Source organism: Heteronotia binoei, chromosome 2 (genome assembly GCF_032191835.1).
Source record: "Heteronotia binoei isolate CCM8104 ecotype False Entrance Well chromosome 2, APGP_CSIRO_Hbin_v1, whole genome shotgun sequence".
Classification (NCBI taxonomy): domain Eukaryota; kingdom Metazoa; phylum Chordata; class Lepidosauria; order Squamata; family Gekkonidae; genus Heteronotia; species Heteronotia binoei.
In genome coordinates, this window is record NC_083224.1 from 122,872,241 (window position 1) to 122,899,058 (window position 26,818).

Here is a 26,818-nt window from a genome sequence, read left to right on the forward strand (position 1 = left end):
GGGAGCGTGTGTGTGTGTGTGGGGGGGTTAATTTCTACTTTGAGTTTGGTGGTTGGTGGCTGCAGTGGATCCCAGTAGCTATGCCACACTCAGTTTAGGCTGTGGCAGAGCCCAGGAGCTGCAGCAGGCCCAACTGCAGTGAAGAAGCAGTTAGGAAGCTGTGGTAGGCCACAGACTTGCACAGGGGATGGGAAATTCCATCTCCCCCCTCCCAGTTTCTCAGTGGCTTCTGGGTTTTCTTGCAGCTGCTTCCAGGCCCACCATGGCTCCCAGGCTGCTTCAGCTTCACTGCTACTTTGCCAGATGTCAGCAATGCAGCTCAGGAGCTATGCAGGCTCCCTAGCAGCTGCAGGAACCACAGCGGGACAAGTGGCAGTGGTGAAGCATCCCAGGAGCTGCAGTGGGCCCATCAATGGCCGCAGGAGAGTCCAGGAGCTTCAATGGGCCCACAGATGGCTACAGGAGAGCCCAGGTGTCACAGCAGGCCTGGCAAGATAGTGTGAGGGAAGATGTCCCCCTGCAACCTCCACCTCACCTGAGACTTGTACAGCCTAATTCTAAGATCTAGCTCTGTGCTGCTGGAGCACCTACATGTGTACCTATAGCTGTTTGCAAACTTGTGGCATTGTGCTGGTCAGGCAGAGGTTGACTGATGGTGATACAGTGGTACCTCAGTGGTACTTTATAAAGTAATTTATACAACGCAAGATCAGGAGAAGGCTTGTCCTCAATGCTGTGTTGTTGGTCACTGTATAAGGCAGGATACTGGACTAGACTGACCACTGACTCTTATGGTAATCAATTGCCTTTTCTTGCACACTCGAGTATGACAATGGACTGGCCTCAGCCAAAAGGTCTGGATGGAGGTATCGATCTCTCTTGCCAGTAATAGGCCACTGCAATGGTACAAGTCACTGCTTGTGCTGCTGCCACTTCTGCCATGGAATTGAATTGCTATGTGCAGATTTATTAAATTGGGAGAGGTCAATATACAAAGTAGAAAAATTGGTAAATGAGTCAGAGGGGTGGGAGATATAATCAAAATGCAGTGATGAAAACTGGGTTTAATTGAGTATAGCAGGGGTGGCCAACGGTAGCTCTCCAGATGTTTTTTGCCTGGGTTTAATTGAGTATAGCAGGGGTGGCCAATGGTAGCTCTCCAGATGTTTTTGCCTACAACTCCCATCAGCCCCAGCCAGCAAGGCCAATGGCTGGGGCTGATGGGAGTTGTAGGCAAAAAACTTCTGGAGAGCTACCATTGGCCACCCCTGCCCTAGTGGCCTCCCGGATCTCAGGGGAGTTGCAGAGGTCCGGAGCTCAGTCTGGATGCAGTCTGTCTAGCCAGGTAATCAACCGCCTGCCCATTAACAGTTAATGGGAGTTGTAGGCAAAAAACATCTGGAGAGCTACCGTTGGCCACCACTGGAGTATAAGGTAATATATTAATAATTTCTATATAACATACTGCATAGATTACTTTGTTGCCCTTTAATTATTATAAAAGTATTATTTTTATTTTCAAGATGAGGAAATTAGCCTAAGAAATAATAATTTTACATAGCAACTAGGATTCTCAAGATAAAGAAGGAATTGGAACTGAACTCAAGCACCCTGTGAACATAAAAAAAATGCTACTGATTTCCATATTTGAAAATTTCAACATTATCTGAGTCAACAGAAAAGCAAACCATAGAATTGTTTATGATCAGTTAACTGAAATACCAGTTCCTAGTTGTCTTGGGGAAAAAACCCTACTTTCTGCTGGCCTGTAGTTTGTAGGTGGGCCACTGACTGTGGGGCTCAAATAGGGTTGCCAGCCTCTAGGTGGTGGCTGGAGACTTCCTGGGATTACAACTTAACTCCAGGTGGCAGAGATCAGTTTGCCTGGAGGAAATGGCCACTTTGGAAGGTGAATGCTATGGCATTAGATTCCATTGCAGTACTTCCCTTCCCCCAAATCCTGCCCTCCTCAAGCTAAAGAAGGTAAAGGTAGTCCCCAGTGCAAGCACCAAGTTGTTACCAACACATGAGGTGATGTCACATGACATTTAATTGGCAGACTTTTTAATGGAGTGGCTACACTCCCAAAATCTCAAAGTATTTTCTAACCTGGAGCCGGCTACCCTATTCATTACAATGGGGTTCTAGATTCTCCTAGTTCTTTTCACTTTCATCTGCTGTTGTTAATTAACAACAAAGCAGTGACGCAAAAGAGAACTAACATCTGCTAGCTGACTTTGATTGCAGTGATTGGTTACAGATACATGAAGATGTTCTGACTGAGTAGTGCAAATCACAAAATTGAGCAATGTTTTCAGATTCGTGAGAATGCTGTATCAAAACTGGAAAGGAAAACTGCACATTAATTCTTCAATTAATTCAATAAACATTTATAGCATGTAGTTTTTCTCTGATTTTTTTCTGTCATAAATACAGCCCCAGTGTGTGTGGAAGTAAACACATCTTAATTCTTTCTCCTCAAGTTTTTCCACTTAAAATCTGTCCTGTCTGTAAGGAGAGACATATAGATACCAACATAGGGTTGCCAACAGGCCTGGGAAAGAATATCCTGTTCCTTTAATAAAAGTTCAATGTTTGGGAAGAGCAGCTGAAGCTTTTCATGCCATGTAGATAACATCCCATTATGCCTCTGTAAAAGGAACTGGACATTTTTTCCTCCAGCCAGTTGGTAACCCTATGAGGGATGAAGGATAATTCTAGCAGAACAACTGCCAGTGGGAAAGAGTTAAGTAACTCCCATACACACATACACGGCAGCTGACTCTTGTCTGGCCTTATAAATATATTTTAAAATAGCTGTCAGATCTCAGAGTACCAGAGCCCTAGTTCGATAATGTGCTTTTCCTTGGGCCTGGGCCTGGAAAAGTCTGGGGGCTAAGCACTAACCAATTCTATTCTGCTCCATTATGAGCTGGGAGCCCAAACTGGTGCATCCTGCTTGACCTCCTCCTTCAGGCCACTTCAAGGCCCTTGCCATGCTTGGAGCATGCCCAGTGGCTTCCCTCTACTAGGAGTGTGCAAAAAAATTCGGAAATAATAGGATTCAGAAATATAAGGGGCCAAAATATTCAGAATACCATATATTTCCAAATACTGGTACTTGGAATAGCTGTATATACGGTAGGTGTACGGCTATTTCCGAATATACGGCCCCATTATACTCTATGGCCATTGAAATCAATGGCAAAATAGGGTATATTGGAAGCCATCTGGAGGGGAGGAGGTTTGAGGGAGAGCCCCCCAAAATTGCAAGGGACCTGTAGGGGACTCTCCCCTACAAACCCCCCAAGTCCCAAAAAGATTGGGCCAGGGGTTCCCATTCAAAGGGCACCCAAAGAGGGTGCCGCTATCCCACCATTATACCCTATGGGCCATTAAAATCAATGGCAACATAGGGCATAATTAGAGCCTACTGGGGGGCAGTGGGCTTGAGGGAGAGCCCCCAAAACTGCAGGGAACCCACAGGGGACTCTCCCCTACAAAACCCCCAAGTCCCAAAAATTGGGCCAGGGGGTCCAATTCCTGGGGCACCCAAAGCCAAACCTAACTTCACATCAGAGAATCTCTATAGGACCCAAATGCACTACATCCATCTATCTACTCTATGAACCCTGATGGCCTGGAACCAATATAAACCTAGTTGCCAATGTCACTGCCACACAAAACACAATCTGCTCAAGGTCTGCTCTGCAGACCTGGCTGCAGCAAACCCAGATGCCAGCTCTCCAGCCCTGCCTCAAACAACGCGGAGAGAGCTGGCCAAACACAACAAGCATGGTGGTTCTGGGTCTCTCACCCAGATGCCAGCTTCCCTGCCACAGAACACACAATCTACAGATGCCAGCTCTCCAGCCCTGCTCGAAACAACACAGAGAGAGCTGGCCAAGCACAACAAGCATGCTGGCTCTGGGTCTCTCACCCAGATGCCAGCTTTCCTGCCACAGAACACGCAATCTACAGATGACAGTTCTCCAGCCCTGCCCCAAACAACACAACTCTCAAACATGAGAAGCGGTGGACAGATCCAAACAACAACAACAGATCCAAACAGATCACTGAGAAAAGGCCAAGAAACTCAACTGTTAAAAAAGTGATCTTTTCAACAATAAAAAACCCCAGGCCAAATCAGTCAACAACACCCCTCCCCCAAAACCAGGACCAGGAAAAGGGACAACAGGACACAATGCAAAACCAACAGCAGCAGATCCGAATCACTGAGAAAATGCCAACAAACTCAACTGTTAAAAAAGTGACCTTTTAAACAATGAAAATTAGGCCAAATAGCCCCCCCCCTAAAGAACCAGAACAAGAAGAGAAAAGGAACAACAGCAGCACAACAAAGCAGCAACAAATCAAACACAGAATCCTTTTAAAACAGTGAAAAACTTGACTTTTAACAATACAGGAACTTTACCAACCCCTCTCCCCCAAAAAACCTTCACCCCAACCCCAAGAAATCCAAGCCACCCAAATCAGGAAAAGTTAAAGGACACTGCACTTTTAAAAGTCCTCTCACTAAAGTAAGATATAGGCAAATTGGCACTAGGTGGAGATCTGGAATTTCAAGTCATCTCTGAACTAAAGAGACGGTAGCTTTGGAGGATGACTCCATGCAAGGATCATTTTGTAGAAAAAGGTGCCGGAGCTCATTAGCACAATTGATTTGCATAACTCATTTGCATATGCTACACACCCCTGACATCACTAGAAGGTGTACTAATTATATCAGCTCAGTAGCTACCTTAAAATGTTTCTTGACTTATAATTGTTAGAATTAAACCTTACTCCCATCATACTTTTAAAATTACTTTCTCCTATGTGGCCACAGCGGCATGATGAAGATTTCCATGTCTGCTTCACATGTTTTGATTATTTTCCCATTTTTTGTGAGGGAAAATATTAGAAAGTTTGTAAAATCTTAAGAGTTCAAGAAAATTCTCACAAGGGGGTTGAAAGTGGAGCTTAGAACAAGTATTTCTTTGGGGGGGGGGGGTAAGAAAGAAAACACAATAAAATGTAGAGGTTCCGGAGCTCTGCTCCTGTGAGCTCCTGCCCAAAATGAGGCCTGACTCTGTGGCATTATACTCCACTGTGGTCCCATCCCTCTCATCCCCTTTCCCTCTGCACTCTGCCCTCCCCAGGCTCCACTCTCCAATCTTCATGAATCTCCCAATACATCATCAGGAATCCTACAAAGATGAGGGGTGTCTGGCATCATCAGTGTTGCTTTCCAGCACTAGCTTTGCTGGATGAGACTAAGGCCTGTCCAGTCCAATAGCCTATTAACTAAAAAATGGTACAATGGTCTTTTCATTTTTCCAGTCCTAATGGAAAAACAGGCTTAGAAAAGGAATGGAGGAAAAATGATTATCCCTTAGAAGAATTGAAGCAGAATAACATTTAATTTGGTAATGCCATGGGGAAAACAGCAAAGGTAGTGATAACAGCAAGAACCAAAAGTGAATCACAGAGGTGAAGTAACCCCAAAAATAGTGGATATTGGGCTGCACTAAGGAACAAAAGAAAGGCCACTGCACAGGTGAAGGAGACAGGAAGCCTTTACCTTACTACAGAGATTTAAGCTTGAAACCTGCAAAGTCCCTGTACAAAGAAATCAATCCTAGTAGCCTACTGAACATCAGTGAAGACTTAACATATGGTATGTTACATACCCTTTGAGCAGGGGTGGCCAACGGTAGCTCTCCAGCTGTTTTTTGCCTACAATTCCCATCAGCCCCAGCCAGCATGGCCAATGGCTGGGGCTGATGGGAGTTGTAGGCAAAAAAAAAAAAATCTGAAGAGCTACCATTGGCCACCCCTGCCCTAGAGCAGTGATTCTCACACATTAGGTTGCTGCAATAGCTATATCTTGAAAAATTAAAGCTCCTCAGTGGCTCAGAAACTCTTTGAAGTGGAACCCACTTCAAAATTAAGCGTACTATTCATGACCTTCCTGCCATAGTAACTCCACACTTTTTTCTCCCTCCTTACCATAAACTGTAGGGACCACACATCAGTTAACATGGAACTAGTTCATATTTCATGTTTTATTTTAGCATTTGTAAATATTTAGTGCTACAGAGCAACGCTGTATTTCAAGTCCACTGTGTGCATTATGCAGAGGCATCCAAATTTGCCCATCAGCTTTCCATAGCCACCTCTCCTAGCTCCTCCTGTTCCTTTTCCTTCCTCCTGGCCTAGAGATTTACCTGTGAGAAAGTTGTGACCCACTTTTAGGTCCCAGAGTTCGAGAACCATTGACGTATCATGTTGGATGCATCTACAGTTTCAGTGTGGGAAGAATACTACATTCAGCACCACTATATATGTGGTAACAACATCCTGAGGGGGATGGAATAAGGAATTGGGATTCCCTGAAACATATGGAGGAACCCCTGAAGAATCAGTACTGGCCAGAAATCAGGATCCCATCCTTAAGATCCTCACTGAATAGAGAAAAAAGACAGGACCCCATTGATATCTTCAAAATGCATGATTAATTGGTTCAGATTACAATATCTTCTATCTTCTTAAAATAATAGTATACTATTTTTTTTAAGGAGCCCTGTGACACAGAGTAGTAAGCTGCAGTACTGCAGTCCAAGCTCTGCTCGCAACCTGAGTTCAATCCTGGTGAAAGCTGGGTTCAGGTAGCCGACTCAAGGTTGACACAGCCTTTCATCCTTGCAAGGTCAGTAAAATGAGTACCCAGCTTGCTGGGGGTGACGTGTAGATGACTGGGGAAGGCAATGGCAAACCAGCCTGTAAAAGTCTGTCAAGAAAATGTCCTGGTATGGCATCACTCCATGGGTTGGCATGACCCAATGCTTGCACAGGGGAACTACCTTTACATTTTATACATTTTTAAAGTGTGAAGGGTTTCCAATTTTAATCCAGGAAACAAACCAACCCTGTGTTTGGGAATTTCTGTTTCAGACTGTTCAGGTTCCCCACTGATCCAGATACACATCCACACTCATAAGTTCTGAAAACAGTTTTTTATTTCTCTTAGCTTGTTTTAGAATGTTTTTCCATGCTGAAGTTTTTTAAAAAATATATAGTCTCTTATTAAAATGCTTTACCCTGTTGAGCTTTTTATATAATCTCTTATTGAAATTTTTTTCCAGGCTTGGTTTCTGATCTCAGGATCAGTCTATCCTACTTGACTAAAGATAGATTCATTTGGGGTAGCCGTGTTGTTTTGAAGCAGCAGAACAATGTTTGAGTCCAATGGCACCTTTAAGACCAACACAATTTTATTCACGGTATAAGCTTTTGTGTGCTTATACACTGATGAAATGTGCTTGCAGAAGTGTGCTTCTACCTGACTAAAGGAAGGGAATGTGTCTTAATTAGTGCAGAATGAGCTTTAAGTGCCAGGAGTTGGCTCTGGTGAACTGCTCATCAGTTCTTGGAGGAGATAAGTCCTCTCAACAGTGTAAAAATAAAGCAGTTCTTGAGATGCGTTACAGAGAGAGAAACAAGATCTACTGAGTTGGCTGAAGTACCTTGGGGGTGCAGGATCTCACTGTCTGGGATTCCGATGCTGGTAGTAGACATGCATCCCTATAGGACTGCCTCTTGCCTACACCTGTGCTCTATTTGTAAATAAAGCAAATACTATAAAACCATTGTAAGTCTCCAGTGATCTCCCAAGGGAACAAACTCAGGTCAATTGCTAGCATGTGTAACTAAGGCTGCCAACCTCCAGGTAAGGCCTGAAGCTCTGCTGGAATTAAAACTGCTCTCCAGACAACATAGATCAGTTCCCTGGAGAAAATGGCTGATTAGGAGGGTGGAATCTCTGGCATCATATTCCCACTGAGCTCCCTCTCTTCCCCATGCCCCATACTCCCCAGGCTTGACCTTTATTTATGTATTAAATTTCTACCCTGCCCTTCCCAACAAGCAGGCTCAGAGTTGGTTATAACAGGCAGATAAAACAATTAAAAGCAATTTCCACATGACTACAATTTAAAACCTGTAAAATCTAGTTAAGAAAATGCATGATGGTGAACCACCACCTATGGCACCACAGGGTGACATAGTGCACAACACAGAGTGGACTGGAGCAGGGGAGGCCAATGTAATTGGATACTCACTGCCTCAACCAAATGCATGGCAGAACAACTCAGTTTTACAGGACCTGTGGAATTGTATTAAGTCCTGCAGGGCCCTGATCTCACTTGGGAGAGTGTTGCACCAGGCAGGAACCAGAGCTGAGAAGGCTCTGGTCGAGGCTAAACAGATGTCTTTTGGGCCAGAGATCACCAGAAGATGTTGTTCTGATGAGCATAAAGCTCTTTGGGGGACATAATGGGAGAGACGGTCCTGTAGGTATGTTGATCTCAGATCACACAAGGCCTTAAAGGTTAATACCATAACCTTGAACCTAATCTGGTATTCAACTAGTAGCCAATGCAGCTGTCAGAGCACTGGCTGTATATGCACCTGCAAAGACATCCCAGTCAGGAGCAATGTTCCCTCTAAGCTATGGAGTCTTGTGAGCACTGTGTGCAGTTCTGGTCGCCATACCTCAAAAAGGATATTATAGCATTGGAGAAAGTCCAGAAAAGGGCAACTAGAATGATTAAAGGGCTGGAACACTTTTCCTATGAAGAAAGGTTGAAACGCTTGGGACTCTTTAGCTTGGAGAAACATCGACTGCGGGGTGACATGATAGAGGTTTACAAGATAATGCATGGGATGGAGAAAGTAGAGAAAGAGGTACTTTTCTCCCTTTCTCACAATACAAGAACTCATGGGCATTCGATGAAATTGCTGAGCAGACAGGTTAAAACGGATAAAAGGAAGTACTTCTTCACCCAAAGGGTGATTAACATGTGGAATTCACTGCCACAGGAGGTGGTGGCGGCCACAAGCATGGCCACCTTCAAGAGGGGTTTAGATAAAAATATGGACCAGAGGTCCATCAATGGCTATTAGCCACAGTGTGTGTGTGTGTGTGTATATATATATATATATATATAAAAAAATTTTGGCCACTGTGTGACACAGAGTGTTGGACTGGATGGGCCATTGCCCTGATCCAACATGGCTTCTCTTATGTTCTTATGAACAAAAACTCTACTTTGTGAGCTACTGGCATTGAAGTTGTGAGCTACTGCATTGAAGTTTGCTCTGGGGCCATGTTTCCTGAGTTAAGACAAAAATGTATGAGCCAGAGGCTAAAAAACTGAACTAGCTCACACTAACTCATCTTAGAGGTAACACTGATCAGGAGGTGTGCCACTGCATTTTGGACCAGCTGAAGTTTCCAGATTAAACTGAAGGGCAGCCATGAGAAGAGCAAGTTGCAGTAGTCCAGCCTGGAGGTTAACATTGCATGGATCACCATGGTCAAGTTATGGGAGGAGAGATAGGGTTCTGCTTGCCTAACCAGCAGAAGACTGTAAAAAGCGGATCTGGCAACATTTGTGACTTGGGCCTTCACTGAAAGTAAGGCATCCAAGGTCACTCCTAAACTCTTCCCTGTTGGTGTTAAAGGTGCACTGCCAAGGGCTGAGAGTCAAATTCTTGATCCCTCTCACCCTGCCATGGCTCAGGCACAGGACCTCAATCTTTGATGGATTTAATTAAAAAAAAAACTTTCCCCCAAGCTCCCTTTGCTATAACTAGATGTTTTGATCAAACTGGGAAAAAAAAGTTTCATTTATTTTAACACTGCAGACAGCATGACACATAGGTGACAAGCAAACCCCACCATAGTATAGCTAGACAGACTGGCAACTCATATGCACCAAAGCCAATTTATGGCATTTTTGTTACTAGTACAAGTGTACAGTGAAGCCCCCATTTTGGCTAAAAGCCCCAAAGTGCTAAAGTGATGAATAAATAAAAGCTTGGACTTTGCTCATGAGAGTTTACTATCTTATTTAATGATTAATGTCCTGCCCTAACAACATTTGAAAATGAGAAGAAGAGAGGCCAGTAGTCACTCAGCACCATTACCTATCCTCACATATTGCTAAACCACAAGGAAAGATTGATCCCAGAGTTCCAGGGAGGATAGTTGATGTAAATAATCTCAGTGTGAGATGCTGCTCTTTGTATGTAAGAATAATCCATCTGACATCACATTAATTCCCATACTAGCACAGAGCTTCTGAGGGTAGGGCTGACACACTGTACTTGGAGACAGATAACAGTTTTTAAGGGATGAAGGTTCTTTCAGCTATTTTGGCTTGTGGTGTATATTCACATGAACCACTGCAAACACTGATCACACAGATTTTGCAGATTCTTGAAAATTTGTCAATAAATGACAGCAAGGGATGGAGGGAATATACCCCATAAGCAAGGATACACATCATTATCAACTTCAGAAAATGTGCTGTCTTTTCCAGAGTTCTCTTATTACTCTTTATTCCAGCAGTCCCATACCTCATGGTACAGCTATGGGTCTTTCTTTCAAAATATAGTTAAGTGTGTCTTATTCAAAACATCACAGTGCCATAGAATTTTAATTACACCCAGACTTAATAAGTTGCTAGTATTTTGGCCACCAAATGAAAAGGGAGCACTCACTGATGCTGGGAAAGACAGAAGGCAAAAGAAGAAGGCGACAGCAGAAGATGAGATGGCTGGACAGCGTTACTGATGGAACTAACATGAATTTGAGCTGGCTTCAGAGGATGGTGGAAGACAGGAGGGCCTGGCATAACTTGGTCCATTGGGTCGCAAAGAGTTGGACTTAACTGTGTGACTGAACAACAACAAAAATGTTCACAGTTCATATTATTTCAAGAGATCATAGTTCTGTCAGTGTCTTTTATCCTAGATACACCTATTCATATGGGCTTTTTCTTGTTTCAAAACAACACAGCCCAAAATGTAACTATGGTAGTTCCATCAGCTGGATGTGCTTATTTGTCCAGAATGGTATAGTGGCTGTCTTTCATAGTCACAAAAGGAGAATACCAGTTGTTTCTCCTTTGCCTCAGAAATTTGGTGCAATCAGAAAACCTCATTTTGAATCGAACATCATCTAACCTAGTTGTCAGCACATCCCCCACCCACTTCAAAACTACAGCTCTAGGCTTAGCCACCATGTCTTGAAACACTTCATCCATCCCCACATTGTTTCTTTTGTTTGCAGTTCGGGAACTCGAAAGCTTGCAGATTGTTGTGCAGTGCACCCAGTTGTAATAATTTGATTGGTCATCCTAACAAAAATTATTGCACGAGTTCTGTTTTGGAATTTGTGGGTCATCACAACTACTCGCAATCTCTATCTAAACAGGCTTTAACAGGCATGCCTCCTATGGACCAGGGCTTTTTTGAGCAGGAACGTGCAGGAACGCAATTCCAGCAGGCTTGGTGTCAGGGGGTATGACCTAATATGTAAATGAGTTTCCACTGGGTTTTTTTCTACAAAAACCCCTATGTGAAACAATGCTGATGGCAGGAGGTGTGGCCTAATATGCAAATGAGTTCCCGCTGGACTTTTTCTATCAAAAAAGCCCTGCTATGGACTATAAATTGGTTAACGTAACTAGAGAAACTTATCACCATGGGGCATTGGCCCAAGTGTCTATAGTTTCGAGGTTTGCATAGAAATATCACAAATTATACCTGTTACATTTCACGATTTTTAACACTGTTAACAATTCTCCCACCCCACGTACAGAGTTTGAAACATCTCTCCCCTGTGGGGGGGGGGGAGTCCCCCCACCTTTAAAACAACCAACCTGACGAAGACTTCTGAGGAACTCGAAAGTTTGCGTGCTGCTTTATGTTATTTTGGTTGGTCTTAATAAAACGTGTGACCTCTGTTTTGGGATATACGATCGAGTTGTATATAGCCGTGATCATCGAAGCCTCCAGCATGGGCGAGCTTCGCCTGGCAAACGAGCCCTTTCTTTGGCCTCTGCGACTTTAAGAGGGTGGAGACATCGGTTCGGGGCGAGCGGTGACAGCAGCAAGCCCGGCCTAGCTCCGGCTACTAGAGGCGGAGAGCAGTGGAGGAAGGGTCACCCTGCACCCAGCCCCGCTCCTCAAACACACCCGCGAGCAACAAGCGGAGCCATCATGGTGAAAATTGTGACCGTCAAAACGAAAGCCTACACCGACCAAAAGCCTGGCACCAGCGGCCTCCGCAAGCGGGTGAAGGTCTTCCAGGGCAATGCCAACTACGCGGAGAATTTCATCCAGAGCATTATCTCCACGATCGATCCGGCCGAGAGGCAAGAGGGCACCTTGGTGGTGGGCGGAGACGGCAGGTTTTACATGAAGGAAGCTATCCAGCTGATCATCCGTATTGCCGCCGGCAACGGGGTAAGGAAGGCCCCGGAGCCATTCGGGGTTTCCCCACTTCGGGCTGCCGCGCTTGCCTGCGTGTTTGCAAGCACGTTTTAGGGAGTGGGGCGTTCCTGCAGCGGTCCACTTAATCCTCATGTCTGGGCGCAACATTTGGACTCTTGGTCTCCCTTCCGATTCCGTCCTTATTTGTTTCGTCCTCTGTTCTACTAACTGGTTGGCGATGGCTGTGGGTTCAGTTTGCAGTCGCGGAGAGAACGGAGGCTCTTCGCCTTAGAGGAGCAATTTAAGGTGCTATCCTCAGCAGAGTTACTGCCTTCTAATCTAAGTCAATTGAAGGCAACGAGACTCAAAGGGGGTAACTCTGGTTAGGATTGCCCGTGCAGCCTCATTCCTAGTCGTACCCTGGCCTGCAAACTAGGCTTCGGGTTATGTACTATATTCTGTGGTAGGTGTTTCGTCTAACCGCAGGGTATTGCCAGCACTCTCCACCCCACCCCGTCTGTCACAGAATTCTTCCCCCTCAGGCATTCTCTTGAATAGAATTTTGCTAAGGTTGAGGCCAATAAAGAATGAACACATTGTGAGAAAGAAGCACAAACTGCAAGAAGGCTCTTAAATCTTTATTATCTCTTGCATCTGCAGATCAGGTAAGAAACATGTTCAAGAATATGCATTTTTAAATTATTTTGCCTTAACAACTCTTACAAGGGATGTGTTTCTGATTCCAAGAGCTTCTTGGAGCCCTTTCAGCAAATGTTCTTTGTTACTGAGATGCTGTTCAATAAAGAGTGAAGGTACAGGTAAAATATGAGTGAATTGTGATAGAGATACTGCTTAGGTAAGTTGATTATTTTTACATGTGGATTTACTGGCTTGGAGAGCGTATAAGTAGGATGATGCCCCTCCTCTTGAATTCACTTACTGCAAAAGGCTTGGGAATCTTTGACATTTAAGTTAACCTTTCAGCCATCGGAGATATGGTTTCCCTGGCTTTCCTACAGGGATATGTGCAGCTCTTACTGTGACAATCCAAAAGTGACTGTCGTTAAGAAAAAAATAGAACTTCTGTAATTTTGAAGAATAGATTTCTCAATGTCCTTGTTAATTGCAGGAACTTTTCTTCTTAATAAACTCTGTATTTGCACAATTGCTGTCTTTTGTGCCTTGATTGTGCAAAGGCCAGCTGCAATGTTGTCAATGATAATTAAAAGTTTTGAGTCTGATGTCCTTCCCAAGTATACTTGGTGCCAGCAGCATTGTATGACCTACTGTTAGTGTTATAGCAGGGGGAGTGAAGCCTGGGAAACATCTCTGATGGCTGTACATGATCTAGGCTGAGCATCTGTTACATCCTCTGTTAGAGGTATTTAAGCCTGGGCATAGGCAGAGGTGTAAGCCGAAGGGGGGACAAACACAGGAATCTTCTCAGGTCCTAACCCAGAGTTCTCAGCCAGGAGCCCTGAGTGAGCCAGACCAACAGGGTTAACCAAGAATGTTGCAGTGGTATTCTGTATTGTTTCTGTCTGTTTACATTTTGTTTTTGCATTTCTTGTAAGCTGCTATGAGTCTTCAATGATGAAAAGCACATTAGAAATAAGTAAATAAATATTTAGATCATTTATCATTGTTGCTCAGTATTATCTACTGGTAGCAACTTCCCAGGGTCACAAGAATAGGCCATTCCTAGCGCTGCTCCCCAAATCCTTTTCCTAGAGATGCCAGAGAGTGAATCCGAGACCTCTGCCCTTTCCCCGTGAGTTAGGTCAGAAGTGTTGAACTAATTTCTTGCAAGGGCCAGATCTGACATAAGTGTCACTTTGTTGGCCTGGCCATGCCACCATAAAATATTGGATTGGATTTGGATTTATATCCCGCCCTATATGCTGAATCTCAGTCTCAAGAGTGGCCACAATCTCCTTTACCTCCCCCACAAACATAACAGACACCCTGTGAGGTAGGTGGGGCTGAGAGAGCTCTTGTAGCAGCTGCCCTTTCAAGGACAACTCCTGCGAGAGCTATGGCTGACCCAAGGCCATTCCAGCAGCTGCACATGGAGGAGTAAGAAATCAAACCTGGTTCTCTCAGATAAGAGTCCGTGCATTTAACCACTACACCAAAATGTAACACGAGGTTCCGGAGCAATACTTCCTCTAAGCTGTGGAGTCTTGTGAGCAAAAATTTTACTTTGTGAGCTAGTGGCATTAAAGTTGTGAGCTAGTGCATAAATTACTTTGCTCTGAGGCCATCCTTCCTGTGTGAGCTGGAGGCTAAAAATGTGTGAGCTGGAGGCTAAAAAACTTAGCTAGCTCACACTAACTCAGCTTTGAGGGAACATTGTTCCAGAAATATAAACTTTATAAAGGTGATTTCAGATGTTGAATGGCAATAGCGGGTGAATGACAATAGCTGACTTAATTTGAGTAGGTGTGCTATGCAAAGGGGTAGTAGACATGGAGATACCATAGTTGGTAATGAGACAGGAAACCTAGATCTCAGTTCTCTCCAAGAGGATGGAAAGAATAAATGGACATAAGTCTGACTTTGGAATGTACAGTCTTAGGGAAGGGGAAAGCTATATGTAGTCATATGCAGGGCTGGCTCGCCCACTAGGCAAACTAGGCGGTTGCCTAGAGCGCTGGAAGGGTGGGGGCGCCTAATTGGGCTCCCCTCTTCCGGTGCCCCAGGCAACTGCCTAGTTTGTCTGCCTCCTCCGCCCGCATCTCCTTTCCCTTCCCTTCCTGTTCCTTCACCGGCGCGTGGTGCTGTGTTGCAGCGCTGCAGGGGATGGTGGGGGGTGCTTGCCTGGGGCACCACACGCCCTTGGGCCGGTGCTGGTCATATGTATAGGTTGGACTTCAGAAAAGCAAACTTTGACAAACTTAGGGTTATGCTGGGTAAAATCCCATGATCAGAAATACTTAAGGAGAAGAAAATTCAAGAGGGATGGGAATTTCTTAAAAGCAAAATACTGAAAGCACAATCACAAACAATTCCTGTGAGAAGGAAAAATGGGAGGCACCTAAAGATGTCAAGTTGTGCCTCCATAAACAACTCTCTAAAGACTTGGGAAATAAAAAAAGACTCATTTAGGAAATAAAAAGAGAACCTTATAACCAAGAATGAATATAAGCAAATAACCAGTGCTTGTAGAGAAAGAGTTAGGAAAGCTAAAACTAAGTATGAGTTTCTGCTAGCAAAAGATGCTAAAAACAACAAAAAAGGGTTCTTTCCTTATGTTCAAAGTAAGAAAAAGAGCAAGGACATGGTAGGCCCATTGCAAGGACAGGAAAGTGAAATTGTAACAAGTGATGAAGAGAAGGCAGAACTGTTCAGTTCCTACTTTTCCTCCTCTTCTGAGAAAAACGGTACACAACAGGGCAAAAGCAGAACATATAATGAGGGCAGGGAGTTGCAACCCAGGATCAGCATAGGGGTAGTACATCAACACCTAGTTTCTTTAAATGAAACTAAGTCCTTAGGGCCAGATGAACTGCATCCAAGGGTACTAAAAGAACTTGCAGATGTAATTTCTGAGCCTCTGGCCATTATTTTTGAAAGTTTCTGGAGAACAGGTAAGGTGCTGGAAGATTGGAAACAGGCAAATACTGTCCCCATCTTCAAGAAGGGGGAAAAGGAGGATCTGGGTAACTACCACCTGTCAGCTCGATGTCTATACCTGGAAAAGTTTTAGAACAAATCGTCCAACCATCAGTCCTGGAACATCTATAAAGGATAGCTGTGGTTACTAAGAGCTAGCATGGGTAAGAACAAGTCATGTCAGATTAGCCTTACCTCTTTTTTTTTGAGAAAGTTACTACCTTGCTGGATCGGGGAATGCTGTAGACCAGGGGTGGCCAACGGTAGCTCTCCAGATGTTTTTGCCTACAACTCCCATCAGCCCCAGCCAGCATGGCCAATGACTGGGGCTGATGGGAGTTGTAGGCAAAAAAACATCTGAAGAGCTACCGTTGGCCACCCCTGCTGTAGACGTAGTTTATCTTGCTTTCAGTAAGGCTTTTGATAAGTTTCCATATATTATCCTTGTTGACAAGTTGGTAAAATGCTGTTTGGATCCTGTTACTCAGGGCTTTTTTTTAAAGCAGAAACTCCTTTGCATATTTGGCCACACATCTCTGATGTAGCCAGTCCTCCTAGAGCTTACAGTAGGCCCTGTGTGGCCTAATATGAAAAGGAGTTCATGCTACAAAAAAAGCCCTGCTGTTACTGTTAGGTGGATCTGTAACTGGCTGATAGATGGCGCTCAAAAAGTGTTTGTGAATGGTTCTCATCCATTGTATGACAAGTGGGTTGCCTCAAGGATCTGTCCTGGGGCCTGTTTTGTTCAACATCTTTATAAATGATTTAGATGAAGGAATACAGGGAATGCTTATTAAATTGGGAGGGGTTGCAAATTCAGTAGAAGAAAGAAACAGGATACAGGATGATCTTGACAGGCTGGGAAACTGGGCTAGAAGAAATAACATGAATTTTAACAGGGATAAATGTAAAGTTCTTCATTTAGGTAGGAAAAAATTGCATAATTATAGGATAGCAGAGACTTGTTTTGGCAGTAGTATGTGCAAAAAGGATCTAGAGATCTTAGTGGACCATAAGCTGAACATGAGTCAACAGTGTGATGCGGTGGCTAAAAGGGCAAATTCAATTTTGGACTGTGTTAACAGAAGTATAGTGTCCAGATCACCTGAAGTGATGGAATCTCTTTACTCAGCCCTGGTAAAACCTCACCTGGTAAAACTCGTGTTCAGTTTTGGGCACCACATTTTAAGAAGGATATAGACAAGCTGGAACAGGTCCAGAGGAGGGCAACAAAGATGGTGAGGGGTCTGGAGACAAAGTCGTATGAAGAAAGGTTGAAGGAGCTGGGTATGTTTAGCCTGGAGAGGAGGTGGCTGAGAGGTGATATGATCACTACCTTCAGGTACTTGAAGGGCTGCCACATAGAGGATGATGCAGTATTGTTTTCTGTTGCCCCAGAACCAATGGGTTGAAATTAAATCAAAAGAGTTTTTGGATAAACATTAGGAAGAACTTCATGACAGTTAGAGCTGTTCCTCAGTGGAACAGGCTTCCTCAGAAGGTGGTGGGCTCTCCTTCCTTGGAGGTTTCTAAACAGAGGCTAGATGGCCATCTGACAGCAATGCTGATCCTGTGAATTTAGGGGAAAGTATTTGTGAAGTTCCTGCCTTTTGCAGGGGGTTGGACTAGATGACCCTGGGGATCCCTTCCAACTCTATGATTCTACGATCCTATGATTAGAAACCATAACATTCAGTTGCTGACCTAAGAGTAGCAGTGCTTTTACAAAGGAATTTCAAAATAAGATTAAAGAGATTGCTGAATTGCAATTGATAATGAAGCTTAAGACAATGCATCCTCCAGGACTGAATTGAGACCAAGTCTTTCTCTAACTTCTGAAATCACTCCACTCTCCCAGATATAAGGACCAACCCAAAGTTTCTAATTCCTAGTCAGAATCTTTTAGAAAAAAAATAAATCCAGATTGGAATGGAGAAATCCAATCTTTTAAAAAAACTTTTCAGAATAAGCCAAAATAATAGCCTCAATGTACATTGTGCTTGTCAGAAGAATCCATCTACAGCCTCCCACCCTCCCTGCCTCCAAGGAAGAAATGTGCTTGCACACAATAGCTTATATCTGGAATAAATTGTTGTTGGTCTTACAGCTGCCATGGGACTCCAAGTTCTCTCTCTCCCCCCCCCCCTTCCCCTCCCTCCGCCAAACAGGAGGAGTGGCCCCAGAGATGGAAAATAGTGGGGGAGGGAGGCAGGCAAGCAGGCAGGCTTCTTGTATCTCTCCTGCAGGAAGCAGACATGGAGTTCTGTGTGTGTGTTTGTGCGAGTGTGAAAGGGCAGGGGGAGGGAAGCAAAAAGCAGGAAGCAAAAAGCCGCTCAGGGACCAGATTTGAGACCTGCGCAGGCTGTATGTTTGACACCCCTGAGTTAGATAATGGTTGGTTAGCATTAATTTTAAAAAATGTACAGCTGTGCATTTTGCATAAGGGCTGATGAGGCATGGGAAAACATCTAAGCAATTGTGTGTTATTTTAAAGTGAGCAAAATTTCTAAAACTGTAAGGTAAATTTGTCCTTTCAGGAGATAGAATATGAACATTTGCATGGTACCTAAGCATTGTGGGGATCAATGATTTACAGGTCTGCTCAGAAGTAAATGCTGTTTTATTCAATGGGGCTTACTCACAGAAAAGTGATTTTAAGATTGCACTATTAGCCTGCTGTCTGTTGTCATCCAGCATTTTCTTTCCCAACTAAACTAGGCTTTTGACCAGAGTTCAGACTGAAGATCTGTTTTTTAAGTTTAGCATTATTCTTAGTCTTTACTCTCTCAAGCTATTTAATTGCTTAGCTATTGGATTCGGAATATGATTGACCTCTCTATTGTCTATGGCTTACATAGTGTTATATTTTTAATGTACTCCTAACCTCTTTTAAGTAGAAGATGAGGGAAGAAAAGATGTACTTGATGTGTCATACCTTTTGCCAAAAGATTCTTGAGAGTGTTCTTGGTGGTAGACTTTTTTTGTATTATGTATTTGTAAGGAAGCAGTGAGCCTTTGGGAGAGTAAGCCCCTGAAGGCTACAGGGTAAGCAAGCTTCTCAGCTGAAGTTAAGGGACAAGGAGAGGCAGCTGAGCTGGGAGGCAGCAGGTGGGGAAAGGAGGGATTTAAGCAGGAGAAGTGAACCAAGGGAGGAGGCTATGGGGTGTTTGAGGCTGGAAGCAGAACAGGAGGTTCCTGAAGACCCCAGAGTGCAGGGAGATTACTCCAGTCCCTTGGACCAGGACCTGGAGTGCCTGACCCCCCGGCAAACCTTCCGATTGCATGCAGTCAGACCTGACCAGCAACAGCACTTAGTATAGAGCTCTTCGTAACACAGTCTGAGACTATGCCAGATTGTGGTTCAGCATTTGGTGAATAAACCACACACAGCAAAGAGCTTGGTCTCAGCTTGGTCCCTCACAGTAAATTTATACAGTTGAAAACATAACGAACGTGTGATCCTACCATACATTCACTCTGCTACTGTTAAAAAGTACAACCCTAGCATGATGCCTAAGCCTTACTGTATAAAAGGGGCTTACCTCATCACAGGCTATCCTGCAGGGTTGTTCTGAATCATGTGGTCTGTGCAAAAATAGGCCCTTCTGCTTCTTCTTACCTTGCATGGAAGCATAGTTCATACACCTTTTTCCAGTGGACTCTATATATAAGTCTGCTGGCTAGTTGGGGACTTGGTGCTACTTCTTCCCTTTGGCCTATCCTCACTGTAAGGAAGGAGAAATGCATGGTTTTGTAGCCAGCCTACAATGTACTTCTCAGCTTCTCTTCTGCTACAGCTAGCAAAGCCAACCACGAAATGTCAAGGAGTGAGCTCATGCATAACTCCTGCAGCCAGACTGGCCTGAGTGACACCAAAAGGAGTTCTTATATATCCTCCCCGTTGGCCAGTATAGCGATGTATCCTATGTGATGACATAACTTCCATTTGTTGGTGATCTACTTTTGGTTAGGTTAGCAGGGCTTTTTTTTTTTGTAGTAGGAACTCCTTTGCATATTAGGCCACACACCCCTGATGTAGCCAGTCCTCCAAGAGCTTACAGTTGGCCCTGTAATAAGAGCCCTGTAAGCTCTTGCGAGGACTGACTACATAAGAGGGGTGTGACCTAATATGCAAAGGAGCTTCTGCTACAAAAAAAGCCCTGTAGGTTAGTATGGCAACTGAATAGATTTACCAGTCTTTCACCATCTCTAGTATACACGCAACAAATTCATGTTCAGTAATATATAGTGAGATAATATGGGTACATGTGGAAAAATGCGTGGTTGCAACCATGTAACTTTGGAGGTAGTTCTAATAACCTTGCTAATGATTAGCTAATGAAAAAATGATGAAAATGAGAAAAGCATGGAACTGCTGGAGACCTCAGTGGACTACTCACAGGAATCATGACAAATGCCTTTGTGAGACTTGGAAACATGCCTTCTGTCTCAAAAGAACTGAACTCTTTGTTTCTACATGTGAAAATTGAAGAGAAAGTAAAATATACCTGGTACTAACAGAAAACCACTTACGGAAGAAGCTTCTCTGTCTTTTGGAAAAAGCGATCAGTGGTATATCAGTAACTTTAATACTTTAAACATTAGTCTTCTGCAAACAAGCATGTGTACAGATCTCTCCTGTATGCACACAGTGTACACATGGGCAGTCATTGAGACTGGCCTCAGCTAAATATAAAGGCTGATTTGTTTGAATTTTGGAAGCATACCCAGCGGATCTTTATGGAACATGGCACAATTCCAACAGGCTAAGCAACTCTCCAGTAGCAGTGTCTTCCTTGGACACTGAACAATGCCAAGGCTGAAGGAAAGAAATTGAGCACCTTCAGTAACTGGGATTCTGCTTATTGAGTTTACTTCTCCTGTTCCTAATTAATGCTATAGTTTTGAATACGAAAGAGATATCTTTGAATTTAGAAAAATATCTTTTAGGAAGTGACTTTTTGTGTGTTTATTCTTACAGTAACATACAATTGAAAACTAAGCAATTTTGGCCTCTTTTTTTGAACTAACAAAATACTTGCTTCTGATCTTACTATACAAACAACTACAAGGATTCTGTCATTTTTACATATTGACCTGAATTTAGGAATTTTTCAGGCAATCACAAAATTGGGTACCCTCCTAAAATCTGAATGCTCTGATTTGGGTCCAGATTAGTTGGATATAATGAACTGTGAGTACTTTGGCAGATGTTCTTATCTTTTCCATCCCCCCCCCCAGTAGCCCCTGTGACTCTCCAAAAGACAGTGGGGGGGGCTGGGTGACCCTCATGGACAAGACAGTATGCAGAACAAGCAGCTGCAAAGAAATTGTTCTTTTCTGCCAAGTTTCACAACTGTCAGAAGGAGGGTTAGGGCGTTTTCCCACAGAGCTTACCTTGGAGCGACGTCCCTCTTCACCGCGCAGCGTCTGCGCGGATTTCCCACCAACTGCTCCGCATAACCAGGAAGAGCCGCGGCTTTTGCGTCGCTAATGTAAAGTGGTTTTTAGCGGTTTACATCTGCGACGCAAAAGGTCCGGCACTTCCTGGTTATGCGGAGCAGTTGGTGGGAAGTCCGCGCAGACGCTGCGCGGTGAAGAGGGACGTCGCTCCGAGGTAAGCTTTGTGGGAAAACGCCCAGTTATAGTAATTTTTCAACATTTCAGCTAAATATAAAGGCTGATTTTTTTTAAATTTTAGTAATTCAATAGTAATAATTTTTCTAATAGTATTTTTTCAACATTTCAGAAAGAAGCTCTTGTGTGTACATTGTATACATTCACTGATATTAGTCTATGTTAGTTTGGTCTCATAGGGTAGAGTCTCAGCTCCTTAGACTTGTTTATTAGAATTATAGACTGCACAAGCTCCCTTGTCCTGAAACCAGTTACTCCCCATTCCTATATCTTCTTGCAAATAAGTTGATATTGTTTTGAAACATCCATCTCTGCTGTGTGAACGTAAGAGCAGAAACCTGAGGGAGTACCCTGTCCCTGCTCTTCAAGTAAAAGGGAACATCACAGGCTGCCTTTTAAAATTAAATGTGCTGTTTAAAATAGGTTAGCTTTAGTCATGCAGTGAATATCCTTGTGCTGTGATCCCCACTTTCCTGAAACATTTGGCAGAGACTGGGAAAGGTATCAGCGGGTGTTGTGTTGGGACCCCTGCCCAGGGCTGGCGTGTGGGAGTCAGCGACCCAGGCAATTTCCTAGGACACCAGCTCCCAGCAGGCGCCTCTCCCCCCTCACATCATCCCTGAGCCTCCAAATGGGTCCTGAGGGGTCGGAGGAGCTCCCCTGGCCCCTTAGCGCCTAGAAAGAATAGCACTTCCTGTCCTCAGCTGCCTCCGAACACAGAGAGCGCCAGAAAGGGGAAGCGTTGCATGTTCTTTCTGGACGCTGAGGGATTGGAGGAGCTCCCTGGCCCCTCAGCGCCTAGAAAGAACAGCACTTCCCATCTTCAGCGCCCTCCAAACTTGGAGAGCGCTGGGGAGGCGACTCACTGAGTGCCCGGTATGATGTGCACCACACCGTGCACGATAACTTTTTCCCTGGGTTTGTGTGTGTGTGTGTTGGGGTTCTGTCTTGGGCGGCAGAACCCCATGCACTGGGTCTGCCCCTGCCTACAGGTTCAGCATCTAAATAGTTTCCATTCTCCTCAAAATAGTTAATTGAAGGGGGAGAGGAGTTGGACATAATGGCCATTTTCAAACTGCCTTTGTATTGTTTTAGTAACTGGAACTACTTTCTTCTGTTTTTTACCCCTTTGTTGTGCTTCTGAATCACCATAGTATGCTGTTTAAAATGCCTACTTTATAGCACTTCCTATGATGCCACTTTTCCTTGCCTTTTTTCACCATGCAGTCTTCCACAGGCTTGAACATTCTAAGTTGAGCACTATAGTGCTAAACCAATGTAGCACTTCAGTGCTATAGCATCATTATTGAGTCAGTGGAGCCAAGGCATCTCAATGGTGCCACTATAGTACTAAACTGCTATATTGGTTTAGTGCTATAGCACTTTTAAAAAAAAAACCCAAGGGAAAAGAGTTGGGGGAAAGCGGCATTGTTTGAAATGACTATAGCACTTCAGAGACGGCTGTAATTCGCTGTATGAAACCCCCATCCTTGTATCGCTTTACTAAATAATGGGCCATCAATGAATTACAGCTCACTATTTCCATACTTTTTTTGAGGGGGGATTGCCTGTTTGCGTGCCAGTGATCATGGCCTTTCCATGTTAAAGTTGACCCAGATTAATATTTTATTTTTTAAAAAAACAAACAAAACCAGGACTGCATATGTCCCCTACAGTAATTAAAGGCAGGGGGTGGAAACAGGTAGGGATGTGTGGTGCTTGCTGTGTAAATTTTTGTGTGTGTTTTATTTCTGTGATTCAATGCAGGGTTTTATATTTATGTTGTTGTAGTTTAAAATGCAGACCTCTAGAGCAGAGGTGTTGAACTCATTTGTTACAAGGGCCAGATCGGACATAAATGTCCCCTTGTTGGACTGGGCCATGTGTGCCATCAAATGTAACATGAGGTATCGGAGGTACAAACTTTGTAGAGGTGATTTCAGATATCTAATGGCAGTAGCAGGATTAATTTGATTAGGGGTAGTAGGCATGGAGATACCAATGTTGGTAATGGGACAGGAAACCTAGGTCTCAATTCCATCCAGGAGGATGCAAAGAAATGAGAACATTTTGTTGCTGACCTAAGAGTAGCAGTGCTCTTACAAAGGAATTTCAAAGCGAGATTAGAGAGACTGCTGAATTGCAATTGATAAGGACGCTCAAAACAATGTATCCTCCAGGAATGAACTGAGATCTAGTCTTCCTGTCTCATTACCAATGTGTGATATTATCATTTGGCATCTGAAATCACTCCAAGATATAGGGACCAATCTGAGTTTTCTAATTCCTACTCAGGGTATTTTTGAAAGAAAGTAAATCCAGGTAGAAACAGAGAAATCCCATTTAAAAATTTTTTTCAGAATAAGCCAAAATAATTTTCTCAGTGTACATTGTGCTTGTCAGAAGAATCCATCCACCCAACTTCCTGCTCACCCTCCCTTGCATACAATAGTTTATACTTGGAATAAAATGTTGCTGGTCTTACAGCTGTCATGGGGCTCCAAGTTCGTATTCTGTCTGTCTTTTTCCTCCCCCTCCCTCCCAAAAGAGGAGAAGCAGCCCCAGAGAAGGAAGCAGAAGTTGTGTGGGTGTAAGAGAGAAAGAGAGAGGCTTGTCATATCTTCTGCATGAAGTAGGAAGCAGCCACAGAGCTGTCTACCCACCAAAGGCTGAGCACATCTCACAGAGGTCTGAGAGAGAGCAGAGCAGAGCAGCTCTGATAGCTGAGACAGCTGGAGAAGTTGCTGAGAATTTCTGAGTTTTGAAAGACTTCATTCTGAGGTTTGTGGGACTGCTTAAAATTCTGAGTTGTGATAGCTGGGGAACTGCTGTTTGTTTGGTTGAGTGAGCTAAAGGTGAAAGTGATTGAGAGTGATTGCTGCTGATTGCTTAGGAGTGGCTCTGCTCCACCCTCTTTGCATTTTAAGCTGCACCTTGCCAAAGGCTGAGCACATCTCACAGAGGTCTCAGAGAGAGCAGAACAGAGCAGAGCAGCTCTGATAGCTGAGACAGCTGGAGAAGTTGCTGAGAATTTCTGAGTTTTGAAAGATTTCATTCTGAGGTTTGTGGGACTGCTTAAAATTCTGAGTTGTGATAGCTGGGGAACTGCTGTTTCTTGGTTGAGTGGGCTAAAGGTGAAAGTGATTGAGAGTGATTGCTGCTGATTGCTTAGGAGTGGCTCTGCTCCACCCACTTTGCATTTTAAGCTGTGCCGTGCCAAAGGCGCGAGCTGAAGGGCGAGAGCTAAAGGGCTCTTGGCCTGTGGCTCTTCGCCTAGGGACTCTCTAAGGACCAGGAACCCAGATCCCTAATTTCCTTGTTCTCCCAATAAGGTAAGTTGACCCTCCAGAAGGAGAGCCACTTAAACAAACAGCATTTAAAGAGGACTGTATATTTTAAATATATATATATATCATGAAGATAGAATGCCTGCAGGGGGGTGGGGGCTTTCCAGTGCTTTGCACTGTCACATATATGACTATATGCCCAAAGGACAGAAGTCTTTAGTTTATGCTCGATGCAAGGAGCTCCTGGTCCTCAGGGAACAAGTTCGTACCCTTGAGGCCGAGGTGACTGCCCTGGAGAAGCAGAGATGGTCAGTTAAGCACTTGGGGAAGACTCTCGGGGGCATATTAGATGAGCCCCACTCTGAACGTAGCAGCCCCGTTGCTGCCAGAGAGCGTGAGGGTCTAGAGGGAACGGCACCGTGCTGAGGATAAGGGGAATGCGCCCTCAGAAGGGACCTCTTCTTCGGTTGGTGAGCGGGAAACCTTTCGCACCAAGGAACCATCCCTGAGCAGGGAGAGGGGGGGGGTTGGTAGTTGGTGATTCGATCCTTAGGCAAGTAGACAGCTGGGTGGCGAAACCACGTACTGACCGTATGGTGACTTGCCTGCCTGGTGCGAAGGTAGCGGACATTATGCGTGTAGTAGATAGGCTGATAGACAGTGCTGGGGAGGAGCCTGTGGTCGTGGTGCATGTTGGCACCAACGATGTGGGGAAATGCAGTCGTGAGGTCCTGGAGGAAAAATTTAGGCTGCTAGGCGGGAGACTTAAGGCCAGGACCTCCAAGGTAGCCTTCTCAGAAGTGCTACCTGTTCCACGTGCAGGGCAGGAGAGACAGGCACAAAGTCTCAATGTGTGGATGAGACGATGGTGTAAGGAGGAAGGGTTTAAGTTTGTTAGGCACTGGGATGCTTTCTGGAACAAGCGGGAGCTGTACAAAAGAGACTCCACTTGTCCACTGTACAAGTCTGCTGGCGCTTAAAATCAAAAAGGTTGCAGAGCAGTTTTTAAACTAAATCTTCGGGGAAAGCCGACAGGAGATGAAATGTCTCTGGTTCGGGAGGACTCATCTCAAAGAGATGAAGGGTTGGCTGCTATTTTTCTACCGGGTAATGGATCAGAGTTGTCCACTGTGATGGTGACAAACAGTATGGACTGTCTGCCAGAGTCTCGAGGCGGCAGGAGGAAGGTGGCGGGCCTAGCTTGCCTGGGAAATTATAGATGTTTGTATGCAAATGCTAGAAGTGTTTGAAGTAAAATTGGTGAATTGGAATGTTTAGTGTTGGGAGAAAACATAGACATTGTGGGAATTTCAGAAACTTGGTGAAATGAGGAGAATCAGTGGGACACGGTGATTCCTGGATATAAGTTATATCAGAAGGATAGGGAGGGAAGGGTTGGAGGTGGGGTGGCTCTGTATGTCAGAGAGGATATACAGTCCAGTAAGACTGAGGTCAGAGAATTAGATTCCCTTCTAGAAATGCTTTGGGTTGAAATAGAGGGCCCAAAAGGAAATTTAACTATGGGAGTTTGTTATCGCCCACCAAATCAAAAGAGAGAGGACGATTATAATATGATGGAAGGATTAAAGATAGCGGCTAAACGTAAAAACTGTGTCGTAATAGGTAATTTTAACTACCCGCAGATTGATTGGGTCAATATATGCTCTGGTAGAGAGAAAGAGATTGTGTTTCTAGATGCTCTCAATGACTGTGCTATGGTGCAGATGGTCTCAGAACCTACCAGGGGTGAAGCGATCCTGGATTTGGTCCTAAGTAATGCCCAAGACTTGATGAGAGATGTAAAAGTGATTGTGCCGCTTGGGAGCAGTGACCATAATGTTAAATAAAGAGTTGCCCCAAAAGACCACCACAATCACTTTTAACTTTAAAAGGGGTAAATTCTCTGAGATGAGGAGGAGGAAACTGAAAGGAAAGGCAAATACAGTCAAAACCCTTGGGGAAACTTGGAGACTATTTAAAACTATAATCCTAGA

The 26,818-nt window shown here is 44.2% G+C and overlaps 1 protein-coding gene across 1 annotated transcript in view; it reads left to right on the forward strand.

Annotated features, from left to right (window-relative positions):
• Nucleotides 1-11,990: 11,990 nt before the first annotated feature.
• The window catches only part of PGM1 (phosphoglucomutase 1), a 59,525-nt gene continuing 44,697 nt past the window's right edge, over nt 11,991-26,818 (forward strand). Inside the window, exon 1 of the mRNA XM_060231942.1 lies at nt 11,991-12,318. Coding sequence (XP_060087925.1) covers nt 12,073-12,318 — 246 coding nt within the window. The 5' untranslated portion in view covers nt 11,991-12,072. The remainder of the gene's footprint in view (nt 12,319-26,818) is intronic.